The sequence below is a fragment of the Grus americana genome, chromosome 8 (assembly GCF_028858705.1).
Source record: "Grus americana isolate bGruAme1 chromosome 8, bGruAme1.mat, whole genome shotgun sequence".
In the NCBI taxonomy this organism is placed as follows: domain Eukaryota; kingdom Metazoa; phylum Chordata; class Aves; order Gruiformes; family Gruidae; genus Grus; species Grus americana.
Window position 1 is genome coordinate 24639324 of NC_072859.1, and position 27465 is coordinate 24666788.

General features: G+C 45.4%; 1 protein-coding gene across 2 annotated transcripts in view; it reads right to left on the bottom strand.

Annotated features, from left to right (window-relative positions):
• ERI3 (ERI1 exoribonuclease family member 3) overlaps positions 1–27465 on the bottom strand; it is a 135319-nt gene that overhangs the window by 106476 nt on the left and 1378 nt on the right. For both annotated transcript variants that reach the window (XM_054834007.1, XM_054834008.1), the window contains exons 2-3: positions 18794–19068; positions 3491–3607 (exon numbers count right to left, since the gene is read on the bottom strand). In XM_054834007.1, coding sequence (XP_054689982.1) covers positions 3491–3607; positions 18794–19045 — 369 coding nt within the window. In that variant the 5' untranslated portion in view covers positions 19046–19068. The remainder of the gene's footprint in view (positions 1–3490; positions 3608–18793; positions 19069–27465) is intronic.

The window sequence follows — 27465 nt, forward strand, 5'->3', positions numbered from 1 at the left end:
ACATAAAACTGCACAATTGTAAAGTTTCACTGGCGATTCCAAGAAGCACATGGTACTTGGGAGCATAAACAAGCTATAAGGCATTTATCTTTTTGTACTTTTATTGTCTGTTCCTTCAGGAAAAAAAAATCAATAAAAATTAATCATAAAAAGAGAGCAAAGTACCACAAAAAAAGCCTGTACAAGCACCTTCGGTGTGGAGCGAACCTTTCACTTAAGCTGCTGGCACGAACTTTCTTGGGCATCAGGCAAACCACTTGCATCTTCCAAAAGGGCTTTATACACCTAACAACAGCTTTTAACCACTTGCGAGCACTTCCCACCTTCTGTCTAAACGTTCAGCACACGCCTCATCATAACCAAGCCTCATGACCTGTTGTTTTACAAAGCCGTTCAAGAGAAAGGGGACCAGATCAGGGCTACAGAGCCAGCCAGCCCTGGAAGACATGCTCCTCGCCATTGGTGTGGGGAGTGGGAGAAACCTCCTGTAGCCAGGGAAGAGCACGGACACACCAAAAGCTAAGCAAAGGTATGCCCTGAGGGTGACCATGAGCTCTCCAACCTTGCAGACACCCTTCCCATGCTGTCTTCTCAAGAAGGAAGAGGGATGTGAGAGGTACTCCAGACCCAAGGAGTAGCATCGAGCATCCCCAGTAATCCTCCCACACACAGTCTGTACCAAGCAGTCCTATTGCTTCCTGGCAAAGGCAGCGAGCGGAGGAGAAAGGGGAAAGCAGCAGCACAGCAGACAGGCTTCCGTGTAATGTCAACATCACTGCTTTTCCTACAGAGTTTATCTGGGAAACCATCGTATTTCTACTCCAAGACAGTTTGCTGATTACCTAAGCACTTGTCTCTGGTGTACAATCTGATAATCAGGCCTGGTCTTTCTTTGTAGACAAAGAGGCCAATAAATCTCACCCTTTGTAAGTAGAGGTGCCTAGACAAAGCCCTTTACTGGCATTTAGCAAAATGGGTATTTTCCAGAAAACATAGAACAGCTGAAAGTCAATGGCAAATGCTGGAGCTGTGCAGGCAGCGGCTCCACAGGAGCTGGACACACCGCACGCCCCAGTTGCGTCCCCGGGGTCTCAGGGGAACCTACACCAGCAGCGTGGGGCTGACCCCTGTGCCACCTAGCAGGAACCACCGACCCCACAGGTCTCTACGCAGCCACTACAGCTTCCGCAAAAAAGCAGTTGCAAATATGAAAGGATATTTTTGCAACTGTTTAGTAAGGTCCTCGGTACAACCAGCTCACCCATGGCTCTTAGGGTAGGGTTTCAAAGTCAGCCCCAGATACGGGAACCAGGGACAACACAGCTACCCCCCCAGCACAATCCCACTCTCTGGAGCTCATGGCAGCCCCTACAACAGGCACGGCAGGGACTGCCAACCCAGGAGGGACCGGGGCCATACTGTGCATCGAGGATTAAAACCAGCTCCCTAACCCACGCTGTTAATAACAGAGAATTTGCCAAACCTGGTGAGTTGGACTATTTTGTGCCACTGATACCCACCAGTGGAGGTTCTGTGATCATTTTGCCTGCTGACCTCAGCACTGCCCATTTTTATCCAACTCTGGACACAAGACACCAGGCCGAGGTCAGCGGCAGAGTCTGCAGCACAACGCTGCAGCTGGGACACCCGTGCACATCCTGGGGACTCCTGCAAACGCAGAGCCAGCACACACACAGAGCTTTGCTTGCTCCAGGGCTCCACACAGGAGACACAAACCTGCAGAGACACAAACAGCTGCTCCAGTCTCCCGTGAGCAAGAGAAGACAGAGAAACCAGCACCACGGCGCGGGAGCATTAGATGAGCTGAATGTCTCGGTCACAAGCTCAGCATCCAGAGAACCTCTCAATGTCCTCAGGCTGCAGCAGGCTGGAGGCTCCGTTCAGCTCGAACAGCCACACCAAGCAAGTCATGCAGACTCTCGTGCAACAACTGAGCCGCAGCCTTTAGCGGCAGGGGGAAGGACGCAACAGAGGAATTTCCAGAAAAAGGAATTCTGGTGGGAGTTAATGAGACAACTTCTCTCTGGAATTTAGATGACACGCAAAACGAATATTTTGGGCTCTACTTTAGAAGATGACATTGCTTTTAGCAAAGATCAGGTGCAAGCTGTGAGATTTATCACATATGTACAAGCATATGTCCAGCAAGTCTCATGAGGATAAGGACAGCCAAAGTAGTTGTCCAGCCTTCTAGTATTAAGGTTGCAAAACCGTTTCCATTATAGCCCTCTGTTTCCCCACATTTATAGCCTTCTGAAAGCCTCTCTCCTGGGAATAATGTTTTCTGTGCTTAGTCTTTTTTTTAAAGTTTAAATAAAATACCTTCAGATGGTTTTTAGTTACAAGAGAATAAAAAAAAAAGTATTTGTTTTTACAACGTGGAAATATGAAAGGGGCTGGTTGGTCCTGGAGGGGACTCCACCTAACGCAGAGGAGTCATTTTTCATCAAGTTAGTACTCATGGGACAAGCACTTCAAGGGCTTAAACCTGCAGCCACAGAGGTCGGGGAAAACACACCACAGTGTCGATGATCCTGGATGAGACGGGGACAGAACAAAGAACTTGGATACCCTGACTCTCACAGTCAGTACTTTAAGAGTGGCTGAGCTGGCCAACATCGAGCCAGTGGAGTGACAGGAAAAAAAGCCCAAAGCAAAAGGAACTTAAGCTTTGTTTTGATGGTTACAGCAGGGAGCAAGAACACACTTGCAGAAACAGTTAACTTTTTGTGCTGAATGAAAAAACCAAAACAACCCCCCCAAAAAACCCCAAAAAACAACTCCGGCCCCCCTATTCCTTTGAACCCTCAGGGATCGTATTTAACACCTTCATCCTCTTGTCTGCATCTGGGGAAAGGCATCCACAACTCAAGAGAACTGTCCTTGGCAATGAGAGCAACCAAGTAACAAGAGGCCACTTCTCCAGCAATCATTTCAAGTGCCCCACAAGCACAACATCAAAAAGAAAGTCTTAAAAACACAGACATGGGTTATCCTACTTCCCTGAAAGACTCATCAAATCCCAACAGGCAGGCCCACAGGAGAGTCATTTAGAGCCTCTGAACCATGCAGCAGTACGACACTTTCTTCCCTCGGACCATGCTCTCTTTGACCTTCCCCACCAAAGAGCAGCACGGCAAAATCACAAAGAGCTCACAGAGAGGTTGCAAGGTTTTGAGCATCAGTTAACACACACGAGTGCTTCTATTTTGTGGTCACTCAGGAAGATGTTCGTTAGTCATAAACACAACTGATCTTAGTTAGCAGAGTTATTTATGAATCCAAACCAAGGTCTTTACACCCTATTGCAACGACAAAAAAAAAAATTATTCCCCTTGTCCTTAGCTCAAGGTTGGCATGGCACCCTGCCACGCAACTGCACCGTGAGGAGGTGACCCCAACCCCCGATGCAATGGCAACCTGCTTCCCAGGAAGACTCTCGGAGCACCGGGGAACCTTTGCACTTTACCTCTGTACAGAAGGGCGTAAGCTGGGGATGCACCACAGGCTGAACATACATGTGAAAGGTGGATTCAATCTCCATCGTCCTGCCATTCAGCTTCAGGATAGGGAATTCGATGATTTCCTGAATAGGGCAAAAAGAAAAGCAGCTGTTCATTTAAAACAAACAAAAAATGAAGCTGGAAATGATCCCGCCTAGCAAGCTGGCTGTAAAAAGAGGGCCCTGGCAGTCCCAAATAAAACCAAGCCTGACACGAAGCTCTGCACGACGAGGGGGAAAGCAGTGCCGGAGCACATCCAATGCTGTGAGCGCGCAGGAGGATGGTGCCGATGCTCATTGCAGCTGGGACAGGTGGCGGGGACGTCTCTGTGCTCAGTGCTGCAACCGCACACACCGCTGCCTGAGCCGGACCTAAAGAAGATGGTCCGGCACCACTTGCACGTGCTGGCACCCCCCAGGGAACACGGAGACGCACTTGCAACAGGCTCACGTCGGCTTAGCAAGGCCACCCCAGGGGCTGTGCCCTCCCCAAGACCAGTCCCACCTTCTGCACCTTGCTGTCCTTTAGGAGGACACCACCAGCCAGACAACAGGAGCTACTGCATGAAGCACCTCCTTCTCAGGAGAAGCTGAGGAGCACTGCTCTCCTCCAACAGAGTGAGGAGAGGAGCTGGAAGTCCCCCCCGCCAAATCCATCCCTATGGGATACAACACAGTAGCAAGCCCTGCTTAATTTTCCTCTTTGTAGCCAATTTATGCTGATAGGGAAATAAAAATGTTCCTTCATCAGAAGAATGTTCAATTATTTGAATAATCAGCAATCAAAAATTTACATGGACCTGTTAATAAAAAGTTTAAACAAATCCAGTTGCGATGGATTTCTCAATTATTAAAAAATATACATGAAATTAAAAAAGCCGACCACTGAATAAAAGCGATAAAATCCTTTGTGTTCACCCCCCTCCTTCTCCACTCCCTCTCCTCCTTCCAGTTTAATGTAAGAGGAGAAGTGACAATTTGTTTGGTGTCTTTAAAGAATAATTTGTCTATGTTATTTAATAGAGATGCATGGCACCAAGGTTCTGGAGTGCAAATGAGCCCGCTGAGTGATATCCATGCAACAAGCCTCTCAAATCACTTCTGGAGAGAAACAGAGAGAGGGAGAGAGAATAAAAAAAATATTGCTTTTTAATATTCAAAAACAGTTTGCAAAATTTAATCAAAGCAGAGCAAAAGCTAACATTTTTACCACTTTGACATTTTTATTAGTGCTTTCATAAATTTTTAAAACATGAATGGAATTAGTTTAACAACAAAAAAAACTGCCTGAAAACATCTGGAAGAGACAAATAAGAAATAATAAAAAATAAAAAAAATCCAACTCCTGTGAGTAAAATCAGCATGTGGAAAATGGAGCCGCTGCAGAGGAACCAACACAGTTTTTGGACCCTGGCTGCAACCTTCATGACCCGCAGGCGGAAATTATCGTGAGGTCATACATATGAGCTGATGACATCACCACCCCAGCAGGCAGAAGGAGGGAAAGAAGCTGGGTGGGTAAATGGAAACAACAAATAATTTAAATAGCCAGGAGAACCACCCAATTTCCACGGTGGACAGTGCCCACGGCCGCAGCAGAGTTGCTCCCCAGAGCAGCAGGCACACAGCCCAGACCAGGGCATGAGGGGAGCACGTGCCGCTGAGATGAAAAGTTAGAAAAAAAAGTTAAAATAAAGCGTTAACAGTGCTGAAGTGCCCAGGTGTAGACACTGAACAGTCAAGCTGTAGAGGACACAGGGCTTAACCATTTCCCCATGGTCGGCTGTGCCACACTCGGTGGGTGCCACATGGGCTACAGCACAGCAGAGATTTGGGCACATCCTTCCCCACAGCCATACCACCCCATCGGGAATCACCAAGTTTCCCCAGGAAAGAGACAAAACTCCACCCATGGGCTGGAAGGGGAGGAGGACAGAGGCAAAACACCTGAGCATCGCCCAGATTGCCTGTTGTGGTGCAGCCAAACTCACCAGCCTCAGCCACACAGGAGGACCTGTGGAAACACGAGAAACTCAACCTGAGTAAGAAATGCTGGACACAGCTGATCCTCCCTTCCAAAGAGCTACCAGAGATAAGCTCCAAATGCAGCAAGTTTCTGTTCAGAAGGAAAACTGACTGCAAAGTTTGAAGCCAATGGACAGGATGCCATAACAGAGCCAGGTTTAACCCCAGGATAAGACCACTCCATCCTTCAAACCGGGCTGGGGCAGCTCATTGCCCCTTAGGTCTGCACCCCACTCAGGGGGTGACCGTGGAAGTGGGCAAGCCCACAGCAGGGCAAGACGAGCGTTCCCCCTCCTGCAGATGGACACGCACCAGCTGGATTTCACAGCAGAGCTGTGCTGCAACACCGAGATTGGTCCTAAGGGACCAGAAACATCCTCAGGGGCCATCAAGCGGCTGGATGCAAAGCAAGACTGAAAGACAGCCCTGCCGCTGATCTGATACACAAAGGCGTCGCTCGCCCTCCAGAACCAAAGGCAAAAAGCACTTCCAGGAGGGTCGGATTAAGACAGACGGAGGAAATAAAAAAGCTATACTAAAAAAATGTGGAAAATTTAACAATATCCAGAATTAGTGTAGGTCTGCGGGAAGCGTGCGGCCAGGAACGGGGGTGGAACCCCAGGAGCGACTTGAGCATCTCAGGAGAAAGCACAGATGCTCTTTTGGGCTTATCTGGTCAGTTTTTGAAGCAAGTGGTAAAGGACCTTTCCCAAAAGGCTGTTTATCTGCACGCTTCCTATAGCAGAGATTTTTCCAGTCTCTGGCAGTGTTTGCTCCACTGGTATCTAAGGCAACAGATACCAGCCCCATGAAATCAGTCCCACTCCTCACTAACGACGTTAACCAGTCCTGCAATGAAATTTAACCTGTGACACTGCTGTACTTTTCATTTAAACTTTCATTTGGAGAGAAGCAGTGTTTGGAGACCCTGCAGTTTGTCCTGCTAATAAAGACAAGTGTTGGGACCTTTAAAGGTGCCATTCATCTTTTGCCTTTATTAAATTCAATTTTCTTAAGCCCATGATACATCATGAAATTAAGAGTTGACATTCCTGCAGAAACAAAAATATCTATCAAACATAAACAGAAAGGGGAGGGGGAGGAAAGAGGCCTCTATTACCAAGAATTTATGGCTTAAAGTTGATCTGTTTCCACTTTTTTTTTTTTTACAAGCATATGGTTTGTTTTAGATATCCAAAATGTTATTACAGATCTAGAATTTCATTAGTAATTATTATGAAATGGTGAGCACTTAGACACACACACACACACACACACACAGAGAGAGAACCCCCCAACAGACCGTGATGCAGGGAGGCTGCCGGGCGCTCTCTCACGTTTCACAGCAGCCCGGTGAGCTCAACGCGCTCAGCTCCACCTCCAGCGTCAAGGACCTTCACCTTCGCTGCTTCTTCCCAGGTGGGGAAGGTGGAGGAGAACAGCACGAGGGAATTAAAAGGAGAGGTTTCCTTTCTTTTATCAGAGTCTGATCACCCATAAATGTTACCTTGAGATCCTCACCCATTTCCACTTCCAACACCGAGTACGCATTCCAACTTCAGCAGTGATTTGTGCCAGCAGCATTTGAGGCTTCTTTCCCCCCCCCCCCCAGCTTTTCCTTATAGCGCAACCAGAAGTTATGGATGTGCTGAAATAATGCTGAGGGTGTCCAGAGGCTGCAAATAGCCGCAAGCTACCAGAAGAACAAATGTACCCATTTGAATTTTGCGAGCACTGCAATTAGGTATTTTATTTAGCACTGCAAAGTAACTTGAAAGGAAATCCAGGATTCAAACCACCAGCAATAAATAAGCGCCTTTTTATTTTCCTTTCATTGTCATGAAAAGTTGAACATGTTTTCTGTTGAGAAATTCTGCACGCGGCTCCCAATTACAGGCATTTGCATTTATATTGTTGGAACACAGAGCTTCTAAAATCAATATTAACACGCTTAAAGAAAAAGACATCGGCACCCTGTCCCTCCCTTCAGCTGCGCCCCCAAACACGGTAACAATAGGAACCTACAGAGCCGGAGGCTTATACATATCCATTACCAGGTCCGCTCTCTTTACAACAATCTTGCATTTATGGTTTCACGGTACTTCAAGCAAATCTATGTGACAGCTTGCTCAGAATTTTTGCCTTTTTTTTAAAAAAAAAGCAATGTTCCCCCTCCCCCCCAAAAAAAAGAGGTCCCAGGTGCAAGGCTCCCGTGCAACCTGGCTGTCCCAGGCCAGCGGGCTGAGCAGCAGCAGGAGGCTGCAGGGCGACTGCAGAATGGCTAGGGACTTCCTTTTAAGAGGGATTTGAAAAATTCATGAGGGCATGTGAAAGCACTGCTATAAACCCAGCCTTTCCCTACCCAACCGTCCGAAATGAAACTCCCCACCCTTTAACACCAGAGTAGGGATGCACAAATTCAGCTGTCTTCATCTTCTTGCTAATAAAAGAAATGAACAAGCGCGCAACTATACTCGCTAAATAATTTCCTGTAACAGACAGATCTCTGGAGTTCAGAGAAAAAAGTACCTGAATTTACACTAATTCCCACAGAGGAATCTTTTTGTTTATCCTTTTGGATCTAGGGAGCACTAACATCATTAGACAAAATGAATACAGTGCCCAGCAAGAACTTCCTGTCTCTCAAAATGTTTTAATCCAGAAGCCCACATACAAAGTGGACAGGACACACTTCAGAACACTGATTTATATTTTTGAGGAAGACTGTGTGGCCTATTCAGTTCAAAAACTAGCAGAGAATAATTTATCCCTTACGCCCACCCCCATGTGAAGAAGTTTAATAAACACAAGAATAAAAGATGCCCATAAAAATCAGAGCTGACTGTTCAAAATGCAATAAAAACAAGCAGAGGCTGTTGAGAGAAAGGGATTCTTTCCGATAAGGAAAAGCATAAAACTTCCTACCAAAAGACCTCTTTACACCTTCAAAAAAGTTAAGGGCAGAAGGGGCAAGGGAGTCTCCGTGGAGGGGGGACAGCCTCAGCACCAGCTCGTTTTGTTCAGGGATGCTTCTCCCCCCCCCTCTTTAAAGAAAAAAAGTCATTTTATGCACAAGGAGCTTATTTCTTAAACAAACACTTGTGTTTTTGATTTACACCATGGGCTGCTCCTAAATAATTTATGGCGGGTTAAATTTATTGCACAGCCCTGGCCGGCTGCAAATTCGAATTGCCAAATAATTAGATTTTAGGGCAATGCTTATAAATTATCCGCCGATTTGTCCGGACTTGTTTGTCAGTTGCTTTGTGCTTCGGGTCATCTTTGGCATTTCGCTGTTTGTGTTTTAATTGCTGATTTACACTTTGACAGATGAGAGTTGATGCCTCCAAGATCGGGGAGGGGGCGAGGGGGTGAAGAACAGGAAGAATCAGAGCTTTTAAAGCCTTGTGATTTTCCTTTTTTTCCAAGGCAATTAAAATCGAAAAGGGACATAGTAAGGACAGCACTAGCCTAACAGATCTGCCTCCCCAGTTTCCATCCTCTGCCTTAATTATTATTTTAACTAAAGCCGTTTCCAAGTGAGCAGCCTTGCACTGGCCCTCAGGGGCAGTAATCAAGATGACCTCATAGGTCTTTTCCCCACTTCTAAATTTTTATTAAACTAACCAAAACAAGTACCATAAAGGCAATACCTCTGCAGTGGGGGACAGCAGGACTTCTGCTGAATCAGGGCTATGTTGACTTTCTAAAGGATGCTTACCTGAGGAGTCTCTCAATGCTGCTGTCCCGGGTAAGTTATCCAGTGTACTGATTAACCCTGTCAAAAGGTCTTCGGGGAAGCAGCTGACTCCCAGATTTCTTTTTCCTTCACTACCTAGCTTAAAGTACACATATTTAAACAACCGCTTAAACTGTTATATCCTGGAAAAGTGTGAAGAGAAACACACATCAAAATCAAAACATGGGACAACTGGCAGGAATGTGGAAAGATCATGAAACATGGAGATAAGATAACACGAAGACAAATTCTGCTGCCCGATCATTGAATATCCAAGGTTTTTTACTCCCCCCGCCCCTAGGTGAACCTCACTGCCTGCCCCCAACACTGAGGCACTGGAGCCCAATGTCAAAGGCTGGATTTCCTCAAAGATAAATTTTGAGTTGCATTTTGGGTTCTGCACTGACATCAAGCCTCAACCTGGCTCTTATTTTCAGGTGCTTCCTTACAACTGTGAGGGTGAGGGATCATTTCTCTTTCTTTAATAGAAGCTGAAATTCCCATCTAATCACATGCCTCCAGGAGCTTGAGCTTTAAGAGAGACATCTAGTCCATGCACCTGCCCGAGGGCAGCATCACCTCCCCCTAAATCATTTCTGACTTTGTCTAGGCTGTTTTTACAGACTCCAATAAGAGAGACTCATGCACTCCCCAGGCACTCTATCCTCCTGTTTCATTAGTCTTATCATTGAAAAGTTTTTCCTAAAGTCTAATCAGAATTTCCCTCGCCATTGTTTAAATTCATGACTGCTCTTCTTACCTACAGCAGACACAAGCCAGAACATTGCTCTCCTCATTTTTTGTAACAGAAGACCTCATCATACATATCCCTCTCGTCACTGCACTAAATACAACCCCAATGCCATTCAGCCTGCACTCACAGTCATGTTTTGCAGACCCCTGATCACACTCACTGTTTCTTTTCTGGATGCTCTTGAAATGGTCTCAGGTTGTTTTTTTTTTTTTTTGAAGTATGGAGTCCGAAGTGAAACACTTCCCCAGCTGAGGTCTCATCTTACAGGGCCAAGAAAAGGAGGATCTGCATGTCTTGCAAATAACATTTTCCCCCTAAACTTACCACTGTGGTCTTTGGGACTTCTTTCACAGCTGCCATTGTACCTGACACCTCGACAACTGGCTCACAACCCTTGTCCTGCCATCCTGAACAAAACTTTTGGTAGTTATTTGCACCCAGGCGGGTTCCTGCCTCTCAACATCAGCATCAGCTCTCCCGCCAAAACCCGCAAAGCTCTTTTGATCTTTCCAGCAGCACCCAGACATCATGAACAAGGCAGAACCTCCCTCCTCTTTCCACACCTGGGATGAGAAATATAGACAAACAGACATCAACATCTCAACTTGTTTCTTCAAGCACTACTGACATATGTTTAACCGCCCAGAAAATCTCTACCAACACAGCCAGCAACAATTTCAGCTTGACAGTTTGGGGGAAGTTTAGTACTCAAACCAGGTTACAAACAGCACATACACATTTCCAAATATTACCTTTCTATTGCAAAATGACAACTACACTATATCCTTTCACATCCGCTCCATTCTACTGCAGGCAACCGGCCCGCGCAGTCCCCGTTGCAGAATTATCAAATCAAGACCCAACCTCTTCACCCGATATCGAGCAGCACAAACAATCAATGTTCCCAGCAACACTAAAACATCTGGGATGGGTAGAAAGGGCACGCTAGTGCATGTAAATGAACACCCAGGGTTTTACAAACATCACAACTAGCTGCTGGTGACAGCGCATTTCTGCCTGGCAGAGAGAGGAATTAAATAACATAACAAAGAGCTATGTTGCCAGCTAACAAGTGCGCAGACCGACAAAGACAACGCAGGGATGGTTGCACAGCCAGCTTGGCACAAAGGGGAAGAAAAGCACAAGACTTAGACATGTCCTGGGCCCATCTCAGCAAAAGAGCTGAGCTGTGCCTTCTCTTTATCAAGGTTTTGTTCAAAACTAAGAAAAGACCACCTTAACGCAGCAAAGACCATTCCCCAGGAACCACAGCAGCCTGAAAAGCGGTGTCCCCATGCAGCACTAGATAGATGCTACATCATGGAAGAATGCCCCTCATTTTCAAAACATCATGCTGGGAGGGAGGCAAAATACCCTCCCCGTCTCAGAGGCTGCGAAACAGCAATGGGCACGCACCGACCATCAGCGACCGTACCGGGCCATGCACGCGGCAGGAGTCACGCAGGACAAGCACAGCGAATTTACAAACCTGTGGCACCCGTTCACTTCAGAAATGCACGTGGTGCAAACATTTCCAGCGGCACACGTTACCCTCAGCAGCAGCTTTACGGAGAGGCGAAGGAACCTTTAAACACAATACAGCGGACTTGCACATTCCTGAGCTAGCCTGGATCTTTTCTTTTCAGGGTGACTGCCGCTCAACTACTTTCTGCTGTAACAACAAGTCTACTTAACTTTGCAACTTGTCACCTAAACGATGTGTAATGTTTGCACAGCTAAGGATACAGCGTTCAAACAGCACAGGTGGGGAATTGCACGCCAGGATGCATAACTGATGTGGGGTCTCCGCACGCTGCAAGGGAAAGGGCAACATGACTGATTGCTTTAAAGTAGTCATCTCATCGGCCTGTCAATAACCAGCCGAAAGCTAAGCAGGTTGGGTCAGGTTAGGACTGCAGCAATTGGCCACCTGAGTGCCTTGGTATTTTAGGCTCGTTGCTATAATAATGCTGGGTTTATATCTTTAAATAAGAAATTGCTTTGAATTTTTTTTTCTTCATACATCAGATATCTTGCCTGGTGGTCTCGTGGTTGTGCTCTCCAGGATATTTGGGTTCAGTAACTGTTCATGTTCTCTAGTTCATCGGGTTTTAAATAAATACAGGTAATTCTGTTGCCTGAAGACATAACCCGCCCTGTCAGATTCATATGGGTCACGGCGAGGTTGTCCCCACTTACTGGGAGAATGAGGGAGGTCTCCAAGGCAAAATGACTGCTGCGGAGAATGGGGGTTTGGAGGGTTACACCACACCTGGTCTCTCAGACCCTGCAGAAGCCTCTCCGAAACACTGCTCTTCGCTCTTCATCACAACAGTCCAACAGAATTGCAATGAAGCACGTGACATATGGAAAACACGATTAAAAAAGAATGGCATCTCTTTAGTTTCAGATGCACCTTGTAGGATGTTGAGCTACGGATATTCATGTGCTCTTCACAACATTTCTAACTGTTCAGAGGAACTAGCTACAAGGCCTCAAAAGGTTTTTTTCAAAAGATTGTTCAAAATGTTAACGCAAACAGAAAAATCCATCTGAAACAGCTTTTATATGAACTATTTCCTACCATTCTAGGAACTTAAAGCATTCCAACGTAAGAAGAATGGCATAACAGCAGCCATAATTGGCAAAGAGATGATAAATATATGCTTTTTTTAAACTTACTTTTAGTAAAAAGAAAAAAAAACACTTTAAGTGACTGTTACGTGCATTTTTAACAGCATTCCTCTAGAAACAACATTGTAAGAAGCTGAATTGAGAACTAGGTATTTAACACTACACCCAAGCCTAAGCTGCATGAAGACAGGTAATTGCAGATTAATATTCCACTGTAATACTTATGCACAAGAGTGCCAGTTAAAGTTGCCATGGGAAACAAGCCTGAATTTCTTCACTTTTCAGCAATTTACGATCATCCTTAATAAAGGTTTTGGCAGGTGATTTCTAATGCACTGAGCTTAATAGCCACACAAAAACCACGCAAGGAGCAAGCTGCTATGCAGGGATGTCTAGATAGAATAGGTAGGCATGGGCACATCTCCATTATCCGCCTCTGGGTAGGACTGTGACAATCTCTGTTACTTTGTGAGCCACCTTCTGTATTCACATCCCAGCCTTTGGCATCTGTAGGCTCTGCAGAGCACCACTTGAAGAGCACACAGAGGATACCTCACAGCCTGCTTCCCAACGGTCCCTCCATAACCTTCTCCTGCAGCAGGTCTGTGACTTCAGGGGCATATTCACAGAATCATAGAATGGTTTGCGTTGGAAGGGACCTTAAAGATCATCTAGTTCCAACCCCCCTGCCATGGGCAGGGACACCCTCCACTAGACCAGGTTGCCCAAAGCCCCATCCAACCCGGCCTTGAACGCTTCCTGGGATGGGGCATCCACAGCTTCTCTGGGCAACCTGTTCCAGTGCCTCACCACTCTCACAAGAAAGAATTTCTTCCTAATATCTAATCTAAATCAACCCTTCTTCAGCTTAAACCCATTACCCCTTGTCCTATCACTCCATGCCCTTGTAAACGGTCCGTCTCCAGCTTTCCTGTAGGCCCCTTCAGGTACTGGAAGGCTGCTATAAGGTCTCTCTGGAGCCTTCTCTTCTCCAGGCTGAACAACCCCAACTCTCTCAGCCTGTCTTCAAAGGAAAGATGCTCCAGCCCTCTGATTATCTTCATGGCCTCCTCTGGGGTCGCTCTAACAGGTCCATGTCTTTCTTGTACTGAGGACCCCAGAGCAGGATGCAGTACTCCAGGTGGGGTCTCATGAGAGCGGTGTAGACGGGCAGAATCATCACCCTTGACCTGCTGGTCACACTTCTTTTGATGCAGCCCAGGACACGGTTGGCTTTTTGAGCTGCAAGCACACATTGCCAGGTCATGTTGAGCTTGTCATCCATGAACACCCCCAAGCCCTTCTCCTCAGGGCTGCTCTCAACCCATTCTCCACCCAGCCTGTAGCTGTGCTTGGGATTGCCCTGACACATGTGCAGGACCTTGCACTTGGCCTTGTTGAACTTCATGTGGTTCGCACAGGCCCATCTCTCAAACCTGTCAAGGTCCCTCTGGATGGCATCCCTTCCCTCCAGCGTGTCGACCACACCACACAGCTTGGTGTTGTTGGCAAACTTGCTGAGGGTGCACTCAGTCCCACTGTCCATGTTGTCAGCAAAGATGTTAAACAGCGGTGGTCCCTGAGGAACGCCATTCCTCCAGCAGCTTCCTCTGAGCCTACGCTATGGCTCCCAAGGCGGCTTGCCTATTCCCTCTCTCCTCACCCTGAGCAGGGAGCTTGGCAGGGACTGCACATCTGTTGCTACGATTGCACCTAAATTTGGTGGAAATCAACATCCGTTCCCATTACAAGGTCAGTCTATATATCACAGCATCTCAGGAGCAGAGACACATCGTTCAGTTGTCCCTGCCATGGGAACGAGACCACGGGTAGAGCGGTACGGGCGGTGGAGAGGCAGCAATCATTGCAGCCACTCCAGCTGCACCTGCCCACGACCACCAGCCAGAACCACAAGACGCATGTTCAGGGAAAAACACCTTTAATGTTCTTTTAGACTAGCACTCAAGGAAACACAGCCTGAAAACAATTTAACCTCATCGTGCATTTGTACTTAATATTAATGCTACAGAAAGACTGGTTCCCATTTGTTAATATGCTTTTGCAGATCAGGAAATGTACTATGATCATCCAGATTTGTTTGTACACTTAAAAATAAATTAGTAACTGAACATATGCTTATTCATAGTCTCAGTATTTACGGTTTTATATTGAAATGGTGAGCGACGTTCTGTACGTATTAGTAGGTCCAGTTTCATTTGACAACAATTATAATTAAAAATTCCCCAAAAATAACAATAAAAATGCACGCTAAACACTTGAAATGTGTAGGATACACTAAAGAACAATATCAAGATATTTTTCTATTTAAAACGTGCTGTTTAACAGAACAAGGAAAGTATTGTCTGTAAACAATTTATTCTTCTGCCTCTGCTAACAACCCCTCCTTCAGCAATTAGAAGATCTGAACATTTCATACCTTCCTCTTACAAAGAGTTTGGAAGAGGTAAAATTCAAATTCCCAACTGATTATCAAATTTATCAAATCTGAGACACAGAAATCAAGCATCTGAAAAAAATGACATAAAAAAAAGCAATTTCATCATTACCAAAAGCTCATTTAGCAGCTTAGCAACTCCTAGATCCGGCTCCTTCTGCCAGGTCCGGGGTCTGATACTCTTTTACACTTCCAGGCAGCAGACATACAAAGCTTGAATTTTATTTGGTTTTCATTTAAGTGGCTTTAATAGATTATAGTAGAGATTAACATACTATGTAGAAGCCTAATTTCAAATTCAGTTTTGAACAGATCTGATTTCTACCTTCACACTTTTTACATTTAAAAAAATGATTGCTTTTCATCCACTCTGCTGAAGTTGAAGGCAAGATACTTCACTTGCTGACCGAAAGAGGCACACCCGCTCACTGCATTAATAAAATAAGGTTACAAGCAGCTGTGGATCTCAGCCTGGGGAGCTCCTTAACACAGTCACTGAAAGCACTGACCACCATAAACACTGGTGTATACAAGGACAAAGGGACAAAAGAGCGAGACTCCCACTTATTAATGCATCTTCTCTTGTGTAGCTAAAGCACCATACGTAACCAGCTGTACAGGCTGACAGCGTATAAAAGCAGCAGGTACTTATAAACTCTTAGCAGACAGTAAAGGAAAAAAAGTCAGAGTTAGAGCTGAAAAATGAAGCACACTATCACTATCGTGGTCCGAGGTCCACCGACCTCCGCAAAACGACAGCTCCCACCTGACCCCACCAGGCTTTGGATCAAATTCCAAATGCTCAAGGTAAGCTTTAAAGGGATGCGAGGGGCCAGCCATAAACATCCCTTACTGCCAACCCTCCTGACCTCTCTGGCTGGCTAAAACACTACACGATGCAGATTGTGCCTCTATTGTTTCAGGTTTTCCCATCCATCCATATGGGGCAATGCAGTTAAACCCCCCACCTTCTTTTCTCTCTGGATGGTCTCATTATTCAGAAATATATCCAAAAACCCCATAAAGCTAAGCTGCTGCTTTGTGCATATGAACATGTACTCTGATTTAGGAGCATATCTGTTGAAAGCCATCAGAAGTCAGGACTGCAAGGATGCTGCTGTGGGTGTAGGGCAGGGAACATGAAAGACCCTCCATGCCCAACCCAGAAGTGGTAAAGCAAAGGGCAGCGCCACGAGGCACTCAGCCAGTGGTCCCAGCCACTGGAGCCACGATGCAGACAGCTTCCCAGGGGAATACCACTGTCCTTGACCCTCCTTGATCCCTATTACGGCGGCCATACCACGAGACCTCAGAGGGAGATTGGGCGGCGTGAAAGGGAATGGAAATGAAGGAGTCTTCAGGGCTCCTGAATGAGCGTGAAGGACTTCCCCAGGGATAAAGCCAGCGAGGCTGCCAGTTGCAGAAGAGCACAAGTAAATACAGTGAGAGGGGGAGCAGACGTGGCAATCACACACCTTAGTGTAGATAAAAAGATTGCTCTTTCAGTAGTTTCTGGTAAGAAGCTGGGATATTTTGAAGAGCAGTCAGTGAGAAATTTCAAGCGTGCTGCACTGTGGCAAGTGCACTCTGCAAGACTTTTAGGCTGAGCTGGCTAAACTTACAGCTATGCCTACCTACTTAAAGTAACCTGGATCACAGCTTAACTCTGTATGTAGCTTCCTCGTTAAATCCCCATGCATTTGAAATTCATTGATCTAGACTTCTATCTTGCAGGCAATAAAACAAAAGCAGAAAAAGGATCAGGATCACAGTGAAGATCAGCACCCAACCATTCCTAGCTCCCAGGTCTGTCCTCAGACCACATCTCTAAAACCTGTCTGCCACTGCTCCAGTGAAAGATTCTGCTAGTAAAAACCTAGCACAAAACATTGCTGAAATACACGGCACAGTTTGCTCACCATGACATACAGCCTAGCAGTGAAGAGGACAAAAGCCATGCTGGTCAGCAAAAAGGTAAGATGTAGGCAGGGGCATCAATTCAAGTCTCATTTTATAAAAGTTGCCCCATTCCAGCAGGCACCTTCAGCCTTTCCAGCTACACCAATTCCCATGCGGCAAGAGCCATTTCTTTATTTGTCAAACTAATTTGTTTGTGGGGATGTGAGGGACTGACAGCCCTTTCCACGCACAATATGATGCAGACAGGCATTGAACACAGCAGACTGGAAAAACAACACCGAAGAACATCTCCACCTTAAAGGTGTTATCTCACCAACAAAATATATAGCAGATCTGCATTGGCCCAGACCATTACTTTCCCTGGCAAGGACTTGGGGACAAAGCTCCTTAAAACAGTAGTAATCATATTCCACTCATGCTCCTTTTTACTGCCAGCTGTAAACTAGCTCCACATGCATCATGGTTTTGCATCAAAATGTGCACAGACCAAACCCATATCCAAAGGGACAAGGTAGATCCAATTTACAGCTTTGACAGGTCTGTGCACCCGAGGCGGAGCGTGCAGGAAATAGCCTGACATCTCACTTGGAGAACAGTTAAGACCCTGCTAGCAGAACTGGATGCAGAGCCACAAAAGGCTCCCACAAAGACCCAGCAAAAGAGCAGGGAATTTACTGTCCATTTTTCAGGAAACATGAGAGGCAGGTGGCACCCGCCAAGGCACTGTTGGGGAAGAGAGGAGTCAAGTTTGATCCCAACCTGCAGCATCCCTTGGACAGGACAAGCCCAAGGGAAACCACAGGTGCACTGGGAAACGAACACAACACACTGTATTGAGTCACTTCAGTAATGGGATACCGCACTGAAAACCACTTAGCCTTTAGTGTATTCCAAGCAAAGCAATAGTAAGTTATTCTGACCCAATGCATATATACCGGCAATACCTGTAAGAGGCCAATTCCTTGGCAGAGGTTCAATTTAGAGACTCAGAAATTCTGTTCATTACCAACCGAACGTTAGTCTCTTTTTAGCATGGTTTTCCAATTTTAATGGAAACCTAAGATCCATCCTGCTGACAACTGAAAATGTATTTACTACCAAACTCTATGCTACTAGGGAAGAACTGTCTGCAGAAAAAACCCCGTACTTCATCTAGATCGCTGTATGTCTCAAGTGGCAGGGCACTGGAAAATCCCTCTGAAGGTGAGCTCTTCCAGTCTCATTACACTCCAGAGTTAACACCCAGGCAGGATAACTTCAGCAAGATCAGATAACTCCAAACTATTGCTCTTCTCTACTTAGAAACACCATTATGTTGCACATATTCATATCATTCAAACTATTCTTTTCCGAAAGCTGTTGGCCACCAACACAATGACACCTTGCAGAATCAAACAAGACTGCCATGAGTACTCTACTAATGCAGGTTCCCAGTGAAAAATTTTTAGACCCTCTCCAGTTCAGGCAAATGACAAGCATACATGACTTAAAGATGGTTTTGACAACACATGAATTGCTACTTCCCTGATGGAAACCAGGCTCCTTCATTTCATTCCCACCAAACGGTCCTGGCATCGCTCCTGAGAGAGCAAGTGACTTGCAAGAGCCCTTTAGGACCAGCAACAGAAAGGAGGTGGGAAAAACCAGAGAAAACAAGTGAGCCAGCACTGTGCTTTTTCCTTCCACCTCTCAGAACAGCAGCAGCAACTTGCAAGGGGATAATTAACAGGATAGACTATTTACCTGAGGATGGATCTGTGGTTTATCACACGTAGCCTCAAAATCCAGCACTAAGAAGTAGTGATATCTCTGTGGAGGGAAGGATGACATTGCTGCCATGGAAGCTCCAAAGCCGTGGGACGCCAGTTTCCTGCTTACGATGGAGCTGTAGCCTTTGAGAACACCAGCTGGGAGGAGGGAGCACACAGCTTGTCTTGCCCTTGGAAGTAAGTTTTGGGGAAACTTTGCTGCTCCAGTATGGAGGAGTGCTATCATTGAACATCCAGAGGCATCTGAAACTGAAGACAGACTCACGTTACTCATGCACGCATACATCTCGCCTCTGCTAGTAACTCCTCACTGGCCTCCTCTGCCAGGGATTTTCTCTGTGCTTCCCGGTGGAGGTTCCAGCACTGCAAACCTGAAATAGCACAATAACCTGCTCTAAGCACAACAGATGACATTTGGACTGAGCTCAAGGTGTCCAGAATCACAGGCAACTGGGAATTAACCTCTGCAAATGGCTCTAAATTAAGAGCTATGAGACACACAACAGTCGTGGCTCCAGGCACCAGATCGCAACCCCCTGCTGAACCTTATCATAGCAGAACACAACACAAACCACTTAAACACAGACAATCTGAGGCCTTTCGTCTTTTCACATACATTGCAACTTCTGACATATAGTAAGAATTAAATATATCGATACACTTATCAAGACTACAACCCATCCAAAGAGCTTGGCCCTGAAATGCCTGTTAGTCACACCACGATCTCCCACTTCCATTACAAATCCACACATCTGGCGGCTGGAAGGCTCCTCTCCAGGGAAGTTCTCATTTGCTCTGTGTACAACGTTTGTCAGAGATGTGATTCGAGTGCTACACCCAATTTCTTACTTCAGGTATTTCTCAGAGGAGGATATTGGTTCTTCAACAAACCCACACATGAACCACGGGGACTGCAGGAACTGTAAAATGCAAGCAGGACTCTAAGTTACAGTCTCCCTCCCAAAGAATTACCTCACCCAGCCATTACCTTTTGATGCTTCTATTCGACAAATGCTATTTAATAAATTACATTATTTACGTGAGACTGCCTGGATTTCCCCGCTCCCATCCTTTTTATTTTAAAACACTGCACAAAAAGCTTGGCAGAATTGTCACTGCCCAAAGTGGGCCAGCCTTGGGGCTGTTTGTCGACACACATTTATTGGTTTGAGAGTTCAAGCCAAACTCACGGAGGCACAACATAGCTGGGTACAGTGATCAATGGCAAAGAAACAGGCGAATCACGACAACCCAGTCCTCTCGAACAAGGATATGATTACTCCCTCTAACTGCATATATACATATACACACCTCACTACGTAGACAGGGAGATTTAAATCCATCCCTGTGGTTGGTCCCAAGAGCTCCATCGTACCACGTGCCACCCACTCCGCCTGGTTTCTGAGCCCGACCTCCCCACGCCTGCGCTCGCTTTTCGCTCCACCATGAAGGGCTGGAAGCACTCACCGTGAGACATGGAGCTGAAACGGGCAAGGCAAAACGGAGGACTCGCCACCCGCAAACAAAGTCGCTGTTTGCACAAAAGACAGCGTTTGCTCTCTCCCATCCGTTAGCCTGGCAGGTAAATAATGCACGTGCCAAAACACACACTTAATGAGGCAAATAATATGCCTCAAATAACGGCTAAATCTGTATTTACCTGCGAGACCAGAGAAACTCGGAAGGACCAGATTAGGAGATAATTGCGGCTGAGCAGGTTGTGTGCTTCAAGTAAACACACATTTGGTAACCTTCCCTTTCCAAGGTTTTGAGTGAAAGGCAAAAATCAAAGGAGCTGAGACGTTTAAGACGAAGCCAGTGCCCAGGCTGTCAATTCCATGGTGCAAATGCATCCCCTTTTTGTGGCTTTCATGTTTTGGGGGGGGGGGGGGGGGGGGCTGCTTGCTTTATTAAAGCAGCGTGCCAGGCAGCAGGTACCCGGAAAACTGAAAACTCAAGTTACAAAACCATAACAAAGAGCCCAACATTGCATTTTTCCTAAAGGGGCTCAGCTCTACCTATTGCTTTTCCATCTACAGTTTTTACTGTCATTAATAAATGCATTACAGCCAAATAAAAGTTAGTTGTACTCACTTCTAACCTGCCCCAGATAAAAGATATTTAAAGTACACATGCTTTAAATCTTCAAGCTACCAGCTATGAACCTAAAGGCCCATCACAGCAAATACAGTATCTCAGAATAAAGCAGCTTGTAAGTTAGTTGTGGTCTTTAGCCTACTGCATAAAAAGTAAAATATACAGCTGGAGTGGGGGAGGCAGGCAGGCTCCAACCCCTGTATCAAACACGGGCAATAAAACATACATGATCCACCCCCACACAGCAAGATCAGTGCTTCTCTAATGTATCTTAATGGGCAAGACTAGGGCATGAACCCCAGGAATCTTCAGGCTGGCTCGCACCATGGACAGCAGTGCAGAGGTCCCCAAGCCGCCTGAGTCCACGCGGCAAAGATAAACCAGCCATCTTGGCAGGATTCAGGCACGTCACCACGCGGGACATGGCATCACCACTCCAGACCCCGCAGGTCTGTGGCACGCAGGTACCGTGGGACATCAGCAGAGGGAAAGAGCCGCAATCTAGCACCTGCTTACACCAACAGCTTCTGCAGGTGGTCTGTGTCTAAGGACAGGATCAGGCTCCCCATCCAAAACCCAGCCTCCCTCCCCACTCTCCCGGGTAACAGAGGGAGCAACGCTCCGAACAAAGGTACGCACGTGGGGTATTGCATGCCGATTCCCCTACACAGACAGCATACAAATAAGAGCAGCCCCACTGCAAACTCTGCACCTTCAGCCAATTGAAGTTTTAACTGCATGTTTACCCAGCCACTGCTCTAGGTGCCCTGGGAAGACCTCACATCATCTTCTTTGGCAAGGTCAGAGTGCCTCAGAGCACAAGGTAGCTGGTGAGCAAACACACTTTATTAGAAGTCATGTAAAGCATTTGTAACGGCTACGACAATGCAAAGCACTAGTAATTATCCCTTTTTTTTCTTCCCCAACAGACAACAATGCAAGCAATGCAGCTTCAAAAATTAGAAACCCAGCTCCATACATATAAATTCACATGTTCAGTGATTCCATTTCCAAACCTACGTAAAACACCACATATTTATTTCTTATGCACACAGGGTCAGATTATAATCTCAGACAGTGCAAGCTGTCACATCTGGCATTCAACCCTACCAGGTTAATATTTCATATCACACAGCTCCAATTCCTTACACAGATACGTATGAAACTTAATGGGACCATGAACTGAGGCTGGACCTCAGGAATTATTTTGACAGATTGTACACAGACCTAGAAAAACGTGACAGCATTTTACATTTGCAACACCCAATAACCCGGGAAACGGCCACGTGTGGTGCATTTCGGCTGAAAGATAAAGTTTGCATTATGTGCTGTATAACAGCACGTGCTACATGTGACATCACCAGCTATAATCAGCAACTTTTAAAAATAATTTAAAATAAATTAATCTCTGGATAGCAGTTGCAGGTAACAGGACAAACCAAGGCTGACCGCAGCTCTTGTTAGTGGTCCAAGCACACGATACTAAAGCACGACAGTTTGATCACCAGCAAGTAAGGAAAGCCAAGAGAAAGGCAAGTGCCAGCTGTAGCTGCCAGCTTGCCAGGGGCCCCACCGAGCACGAAGCGGAGAATCTGCACCAGCGGCTGTCACACTCATCCTGGCTTCCCACCGGGGAAGCCGCTTAGGGGCAACCACAAGCGCTAAGAAACAGGATGGGGAACTCCTGCCACGAGGACAACACTGGTGACAAAAGCCAGCAGGGCATTGCAAGTGCTCTCCCCCACCTGCGAGACAGCCCCAAAGCTAGATATAGAGAGATGTGCACCGTGCAGAGGACTCAAATTCATCAATGGCTGGACAAATTAATCTACGAACTTGAGCTTAGCGGGTTCTTTGCACATAACATTAGTATTTACTTTTTACAACCAGATCTAATTAAAATTACCCGGCAGCAAGAGAAGATATAACTTTAAGAGTTTGCCTTTAACTCAAAAATATTCCCTTTCACTCCCCAATTTGATAAGCTGATGCAGGGAGGGGACAAGATGACAAACACCTAAGTTCAAGTTGGAGGGGCAACCCAAGAAACGATACGTTTTATGAGCACCTCCATTTACACATTTAATGACTTTGTTATGGCAATATGGCCCTCCGCTGTATTAAAAATAAACAAACAACGCCACACACACACACACTAATCTAAAGGACAAGACAAACTAAAATTAAAAAAATAAAAGCAAGCAAGCTTTGGGAGTCATATGCTTCAGTTTATTCCCTCTGCAAAGCCTGGGAAGGGGCAGCTGTGACTTCCTTGCCTCCAACAGACAACTGAACTCAAGGCTGGAGCAACCAAAACCAATCCAAAATGTAAGTCAGGTTTGTCTTATTTTATTAAAGTGTCTTATTTTATTAAATTATAAATATAAAGAGAAAAAGTAGGGTAATAAAGATGCTTTTTGTAGAACAAAATTGCATACATTTAGCAACACCTGGAACAGAGTATAACAAGAAATGCAGGACTTTAATTTTGGTAGCTGTTCAAATACATACTCAGAGGTCAAATGTGAGCCCATATTTCAGCTGTGAGAAGATGTAACTGAAGAACAATAGAGATAACTCCTTTTGTTTTGTTTTTTTTTTAATCAACCTTAACCTAAACCCAAATATTTCATGAGATGAACTACAGTCCAAAAATGACAGCACCTGGCTAGCCTGCAGGGCAGGAAACAAGAGACTATGAACAAAACCAGCTTATCCACTGTCACCGTCCAATATTGCAAAAAATAAAATAAAATACATAAAGTAAAACAAACAACAAAACACAAAGCTTTTAGAACCGTTTTAATAATGTAACATGATTTTAGACAGGTAAATTTGCTTAATTTGTTAACCTCACAGTATCATCCCTTGAACATGAATCCGATACACTTCCATGGTTGCACTCCCTTCACTTTTGGCTGGGTTTGTCTCCGGCACTGCTAGACAACCAAGCCCATAATTTGGAAAATTCATAACTTAACTTGCCCAAAGCATTGCCACGGGATGCCTATATGATGTCCCATCATTACTCAGCTCAGATACAACTTGGCATCAATCGTTTTGTTTTTACAGCACTCCACAATCGCACCCAGCCTCTTCCCCACTACAGATGAAGAGGTCCCTGTTCTCAAGAACTTACAGTCTAAAAGTAGATGCAATACAACAAGTGAGGGTAACAGCAGAGAAGAATGAGGGTTACATGAGCGAAGTCAGGCAACCGCTCATCCGGGAGACACATGCATCTTGGTAATTCAATTAAAAAAAAATAATTCATTCTATAGAGGCACCGGCTTCCCTCTATATGGGCATTATGGAAGAGATAAGTGAACACAGAAAGGGTTGACTAAAGGATGGAAGGCACTCTCAGGTTAAGGAAGGTCTCTCCCATTCTTGAGCTCATTCTTCCCGCTGCGTTCCTTGGCTGATATGTCAAAGGCATCAGATATGTCAGAGCACCAGAATCTCTTCCATTGTGACATCACAGACGTGATGGCTTGTGAGATCACAATGAGTGAGGCCGAAGGCGCTGATTACTTAGGGAAGCGCTTGCTGGGGCTATCACACCCTACGAGGCTGGGAAACAAACACATCTCAGTTCACTTGACAACACAGTGAAACCCGCACGAGATTCCACACTGGTAGGACGTGAAGTCGTCCGAACAGACCACCCAGAAGCCGTCCCAAAGATGCACAGTACAATTCCACTCCAATTTTATTAGGCCACCTCCACTAGGCAACCCACTTTCGTCAGCTCCTTGACTGGTCTCCTAAGGCAGGCTTTGCTGTGTATTTTTAAAACATCTCCAAGAGTAACTGCGGATAGGCAAACGGGTCTAAGCTGGAGTCTGAAGAAGTTCCACACAGTAAAGGACTGGTCACTTACAGGAAATGTAGAGGAAGGAAATTACAAAAATTAAAACAAAGAAGCAACAACAGAGATGCATATAGCAAGAGATTGAAAAGCCGCAGTGGAAGAGCTGATTTGCTTTTAAGGAAAAGAACAGTTGCAGACGATCGGACCGAGAACCCTCTAGTCCAGTCTCCTGCCTCTGCATGGGGGCCAAAAGAAAATGCACCAGGGTGAAGCTACACAAAATAGGGTTAACCAAGCCAATAGTTCTGGGAGGCCAAAAGGAGGCAGGCCTGTCCTCCCCTCTCTGTCTTACTTGCCTGCTGATTACCTTACACCAGTTCCTGAGCTTGTGTGGCCCCTCCGTGAGCCGATTCAACCACAAGAACCTATAAAAGGGCTAACGCAGCCAGAACAAAACCCAATTAAAACAAGATAGCTTCCTGCTGGTTTAGTGAGATGAATCAGCTCAGGGCCAGGCTGGATGAGTGCCAAAGCTCAAAGGAGGGGATGGGCCCACACTGGCAGAAGCAGGAGGGCGATGAGCCATTGGGAGCTGTTGGTTGGCTCAGCCACTCACCAAACCACATACTCGGACCAGGATACACACATGGCATGGCAGGAAATGGAGAAGGTATCTTGGCTCTAGCAGTATAAACACATAAAACTTGAGTTAGGAAAGCCCATCGGACCATCCTTTCTGAACCTCATGTAATGCTGGCCATAAAGTTTCCACTTCATTACTCCTGAATTGAGCCCAAAGACTTGAACATCTTTCAGAAAAAGTTTCTGGCCTTGAATTGCAGCACCAAGTACGGAGGGTCCTCACTACCTTCAGACAGCTCATTCCAATGGTCAATCCACTCACTGTCAAAAAAATAACACATCTTCATTTTCATTCAAACTTTCCCAGCCCTAGTCTTTGGAGCGAGTTCTAAAATTTATGGCATTTCAGTGCTCTCAATCCACAGCAGAACTCCCAGAGCCAGGAGTAAGAGATTTGTAGCTACTACGATTCTAGTCAGTAAAAGCTACTATTGCATATTGGCCTAATTTAGTGGAGGGGAGACATAGCAGGCCACCCTTTGTTTAATGGAATCTAGCACGCATAATTACTTGATTTTCATACACATGAATGCCACAGTTGTTCAAACCACTTATACAGCTGCACACCTTCGTTATCTGAAAAAGGAACTTGAAGGTTAACACCAGAGAGTTCCAAATGAATCTCAGTCTGGATTCAGGGAGACAACACTTGCACTGCTCAATACACCATTCACTTTTCATCTTCACATATGAACTCCAGAAATGTTAAAAGAAAGTCTATACTCTGCCAAAGCTCTGTCCTGGTGGACAGGCAAATGCTCCAAGCAGGATAGCAGCTACAGTAGGGCATTATTTCCACATAATCCCATCTCAGTGAGCCCGGAAAACCAGCCAGGGAAGATGCTGACCCTAATGTTCAACCACAGAAAAAAAAAACAACCAACTGTCATTTTCATTGGGACTGAAGTACCTTTACCTGCACAACAGATCTGGAGAGAATACAACTTCTCAACTGGCATTTGGCCAGCACAGGTAACTTTTCTTAGGGGAGAGAAAACTTGCCAAATGGTATCTAGCAGCCACAGCCAGCATCTCTGTTCTAGGTTACGCTTTGAGAGCAACAACTTGTCCTCCTCTCATTCCCCTGCTTGCCATTAGCTCAGCACTACTGCAGTAAAACACCAGGAGTCTCTGCGATGACCATTTCCAGCAGTAACACGTGCTTCAGATCCGAGGACAGACTTGCAACAAATGCACAGTTACTTAACAGCCTTCAGTGTTCTCCTATAAGTACAGCCACAGTGGCTGGTCCTGCACCGTTTACCTGAACTTCACCAGACCTACACTCTACGGTCTTGTTGCCCTTTACTGGAGTTGGCTACTGGATCAATACAGAGGCAGAGTCAAGTGCAAAAACTTTGCACATTTCAGTCTCTTCCAGAACTCCATTTCCAAAATTTAAGGGGAGGGGAATGTAAAAAAAATCAATGCCTACCAAAGTCAAAACAAGATAAGCACTGAAACAGCTGTAATCAGGCCTCCTAAAGGAATCAAACTGAAGTGAAGTATCTCTCAACTGCAGAGCAGAAACTTTAGGTCTTATCAGTGTACGCTCAATCCAAGGACTTCTTTATTTAGCATCAAGCACATGAGCATTTTCTTTTTAATGCTTTAACAGGTTGTTTCTTTTGGATTTTGGTAACACTCAAATCTGTTTGGCTATACACACTAACTTTAAAAAAACAAATGAAAAAAACCCCAACACAACATTCATGTAGAACAAACCAAAGTTTGAGATTAACAAGAACCGCAAAAGGGCCACTCTTTGAAACAAGACAAGCATTTAGTCCACATTATAAATTAAGGTGAAAATTTAGTTGCAAAGGCCAGAATTCAGTTCTTGAAAAGGGAAACAATAATATTTGAAATCAAATTTCCCAAGCCCACACACTGCAGAGTAGTCAACTGGACTTCTAACACATTACTTATTTTAAGAATAATTCATTCTTGGAAATAAAAGTTCAAATGCCAACTTTAACATCAAGTGATACGAGATGCTACAACATTGCAAAGAGCAACTAAAGAATAAAATAAATTCAAGTTACCATTAAAAATGTAAATAAATAAAATCCTCAAACAACTGTCTAACAGCA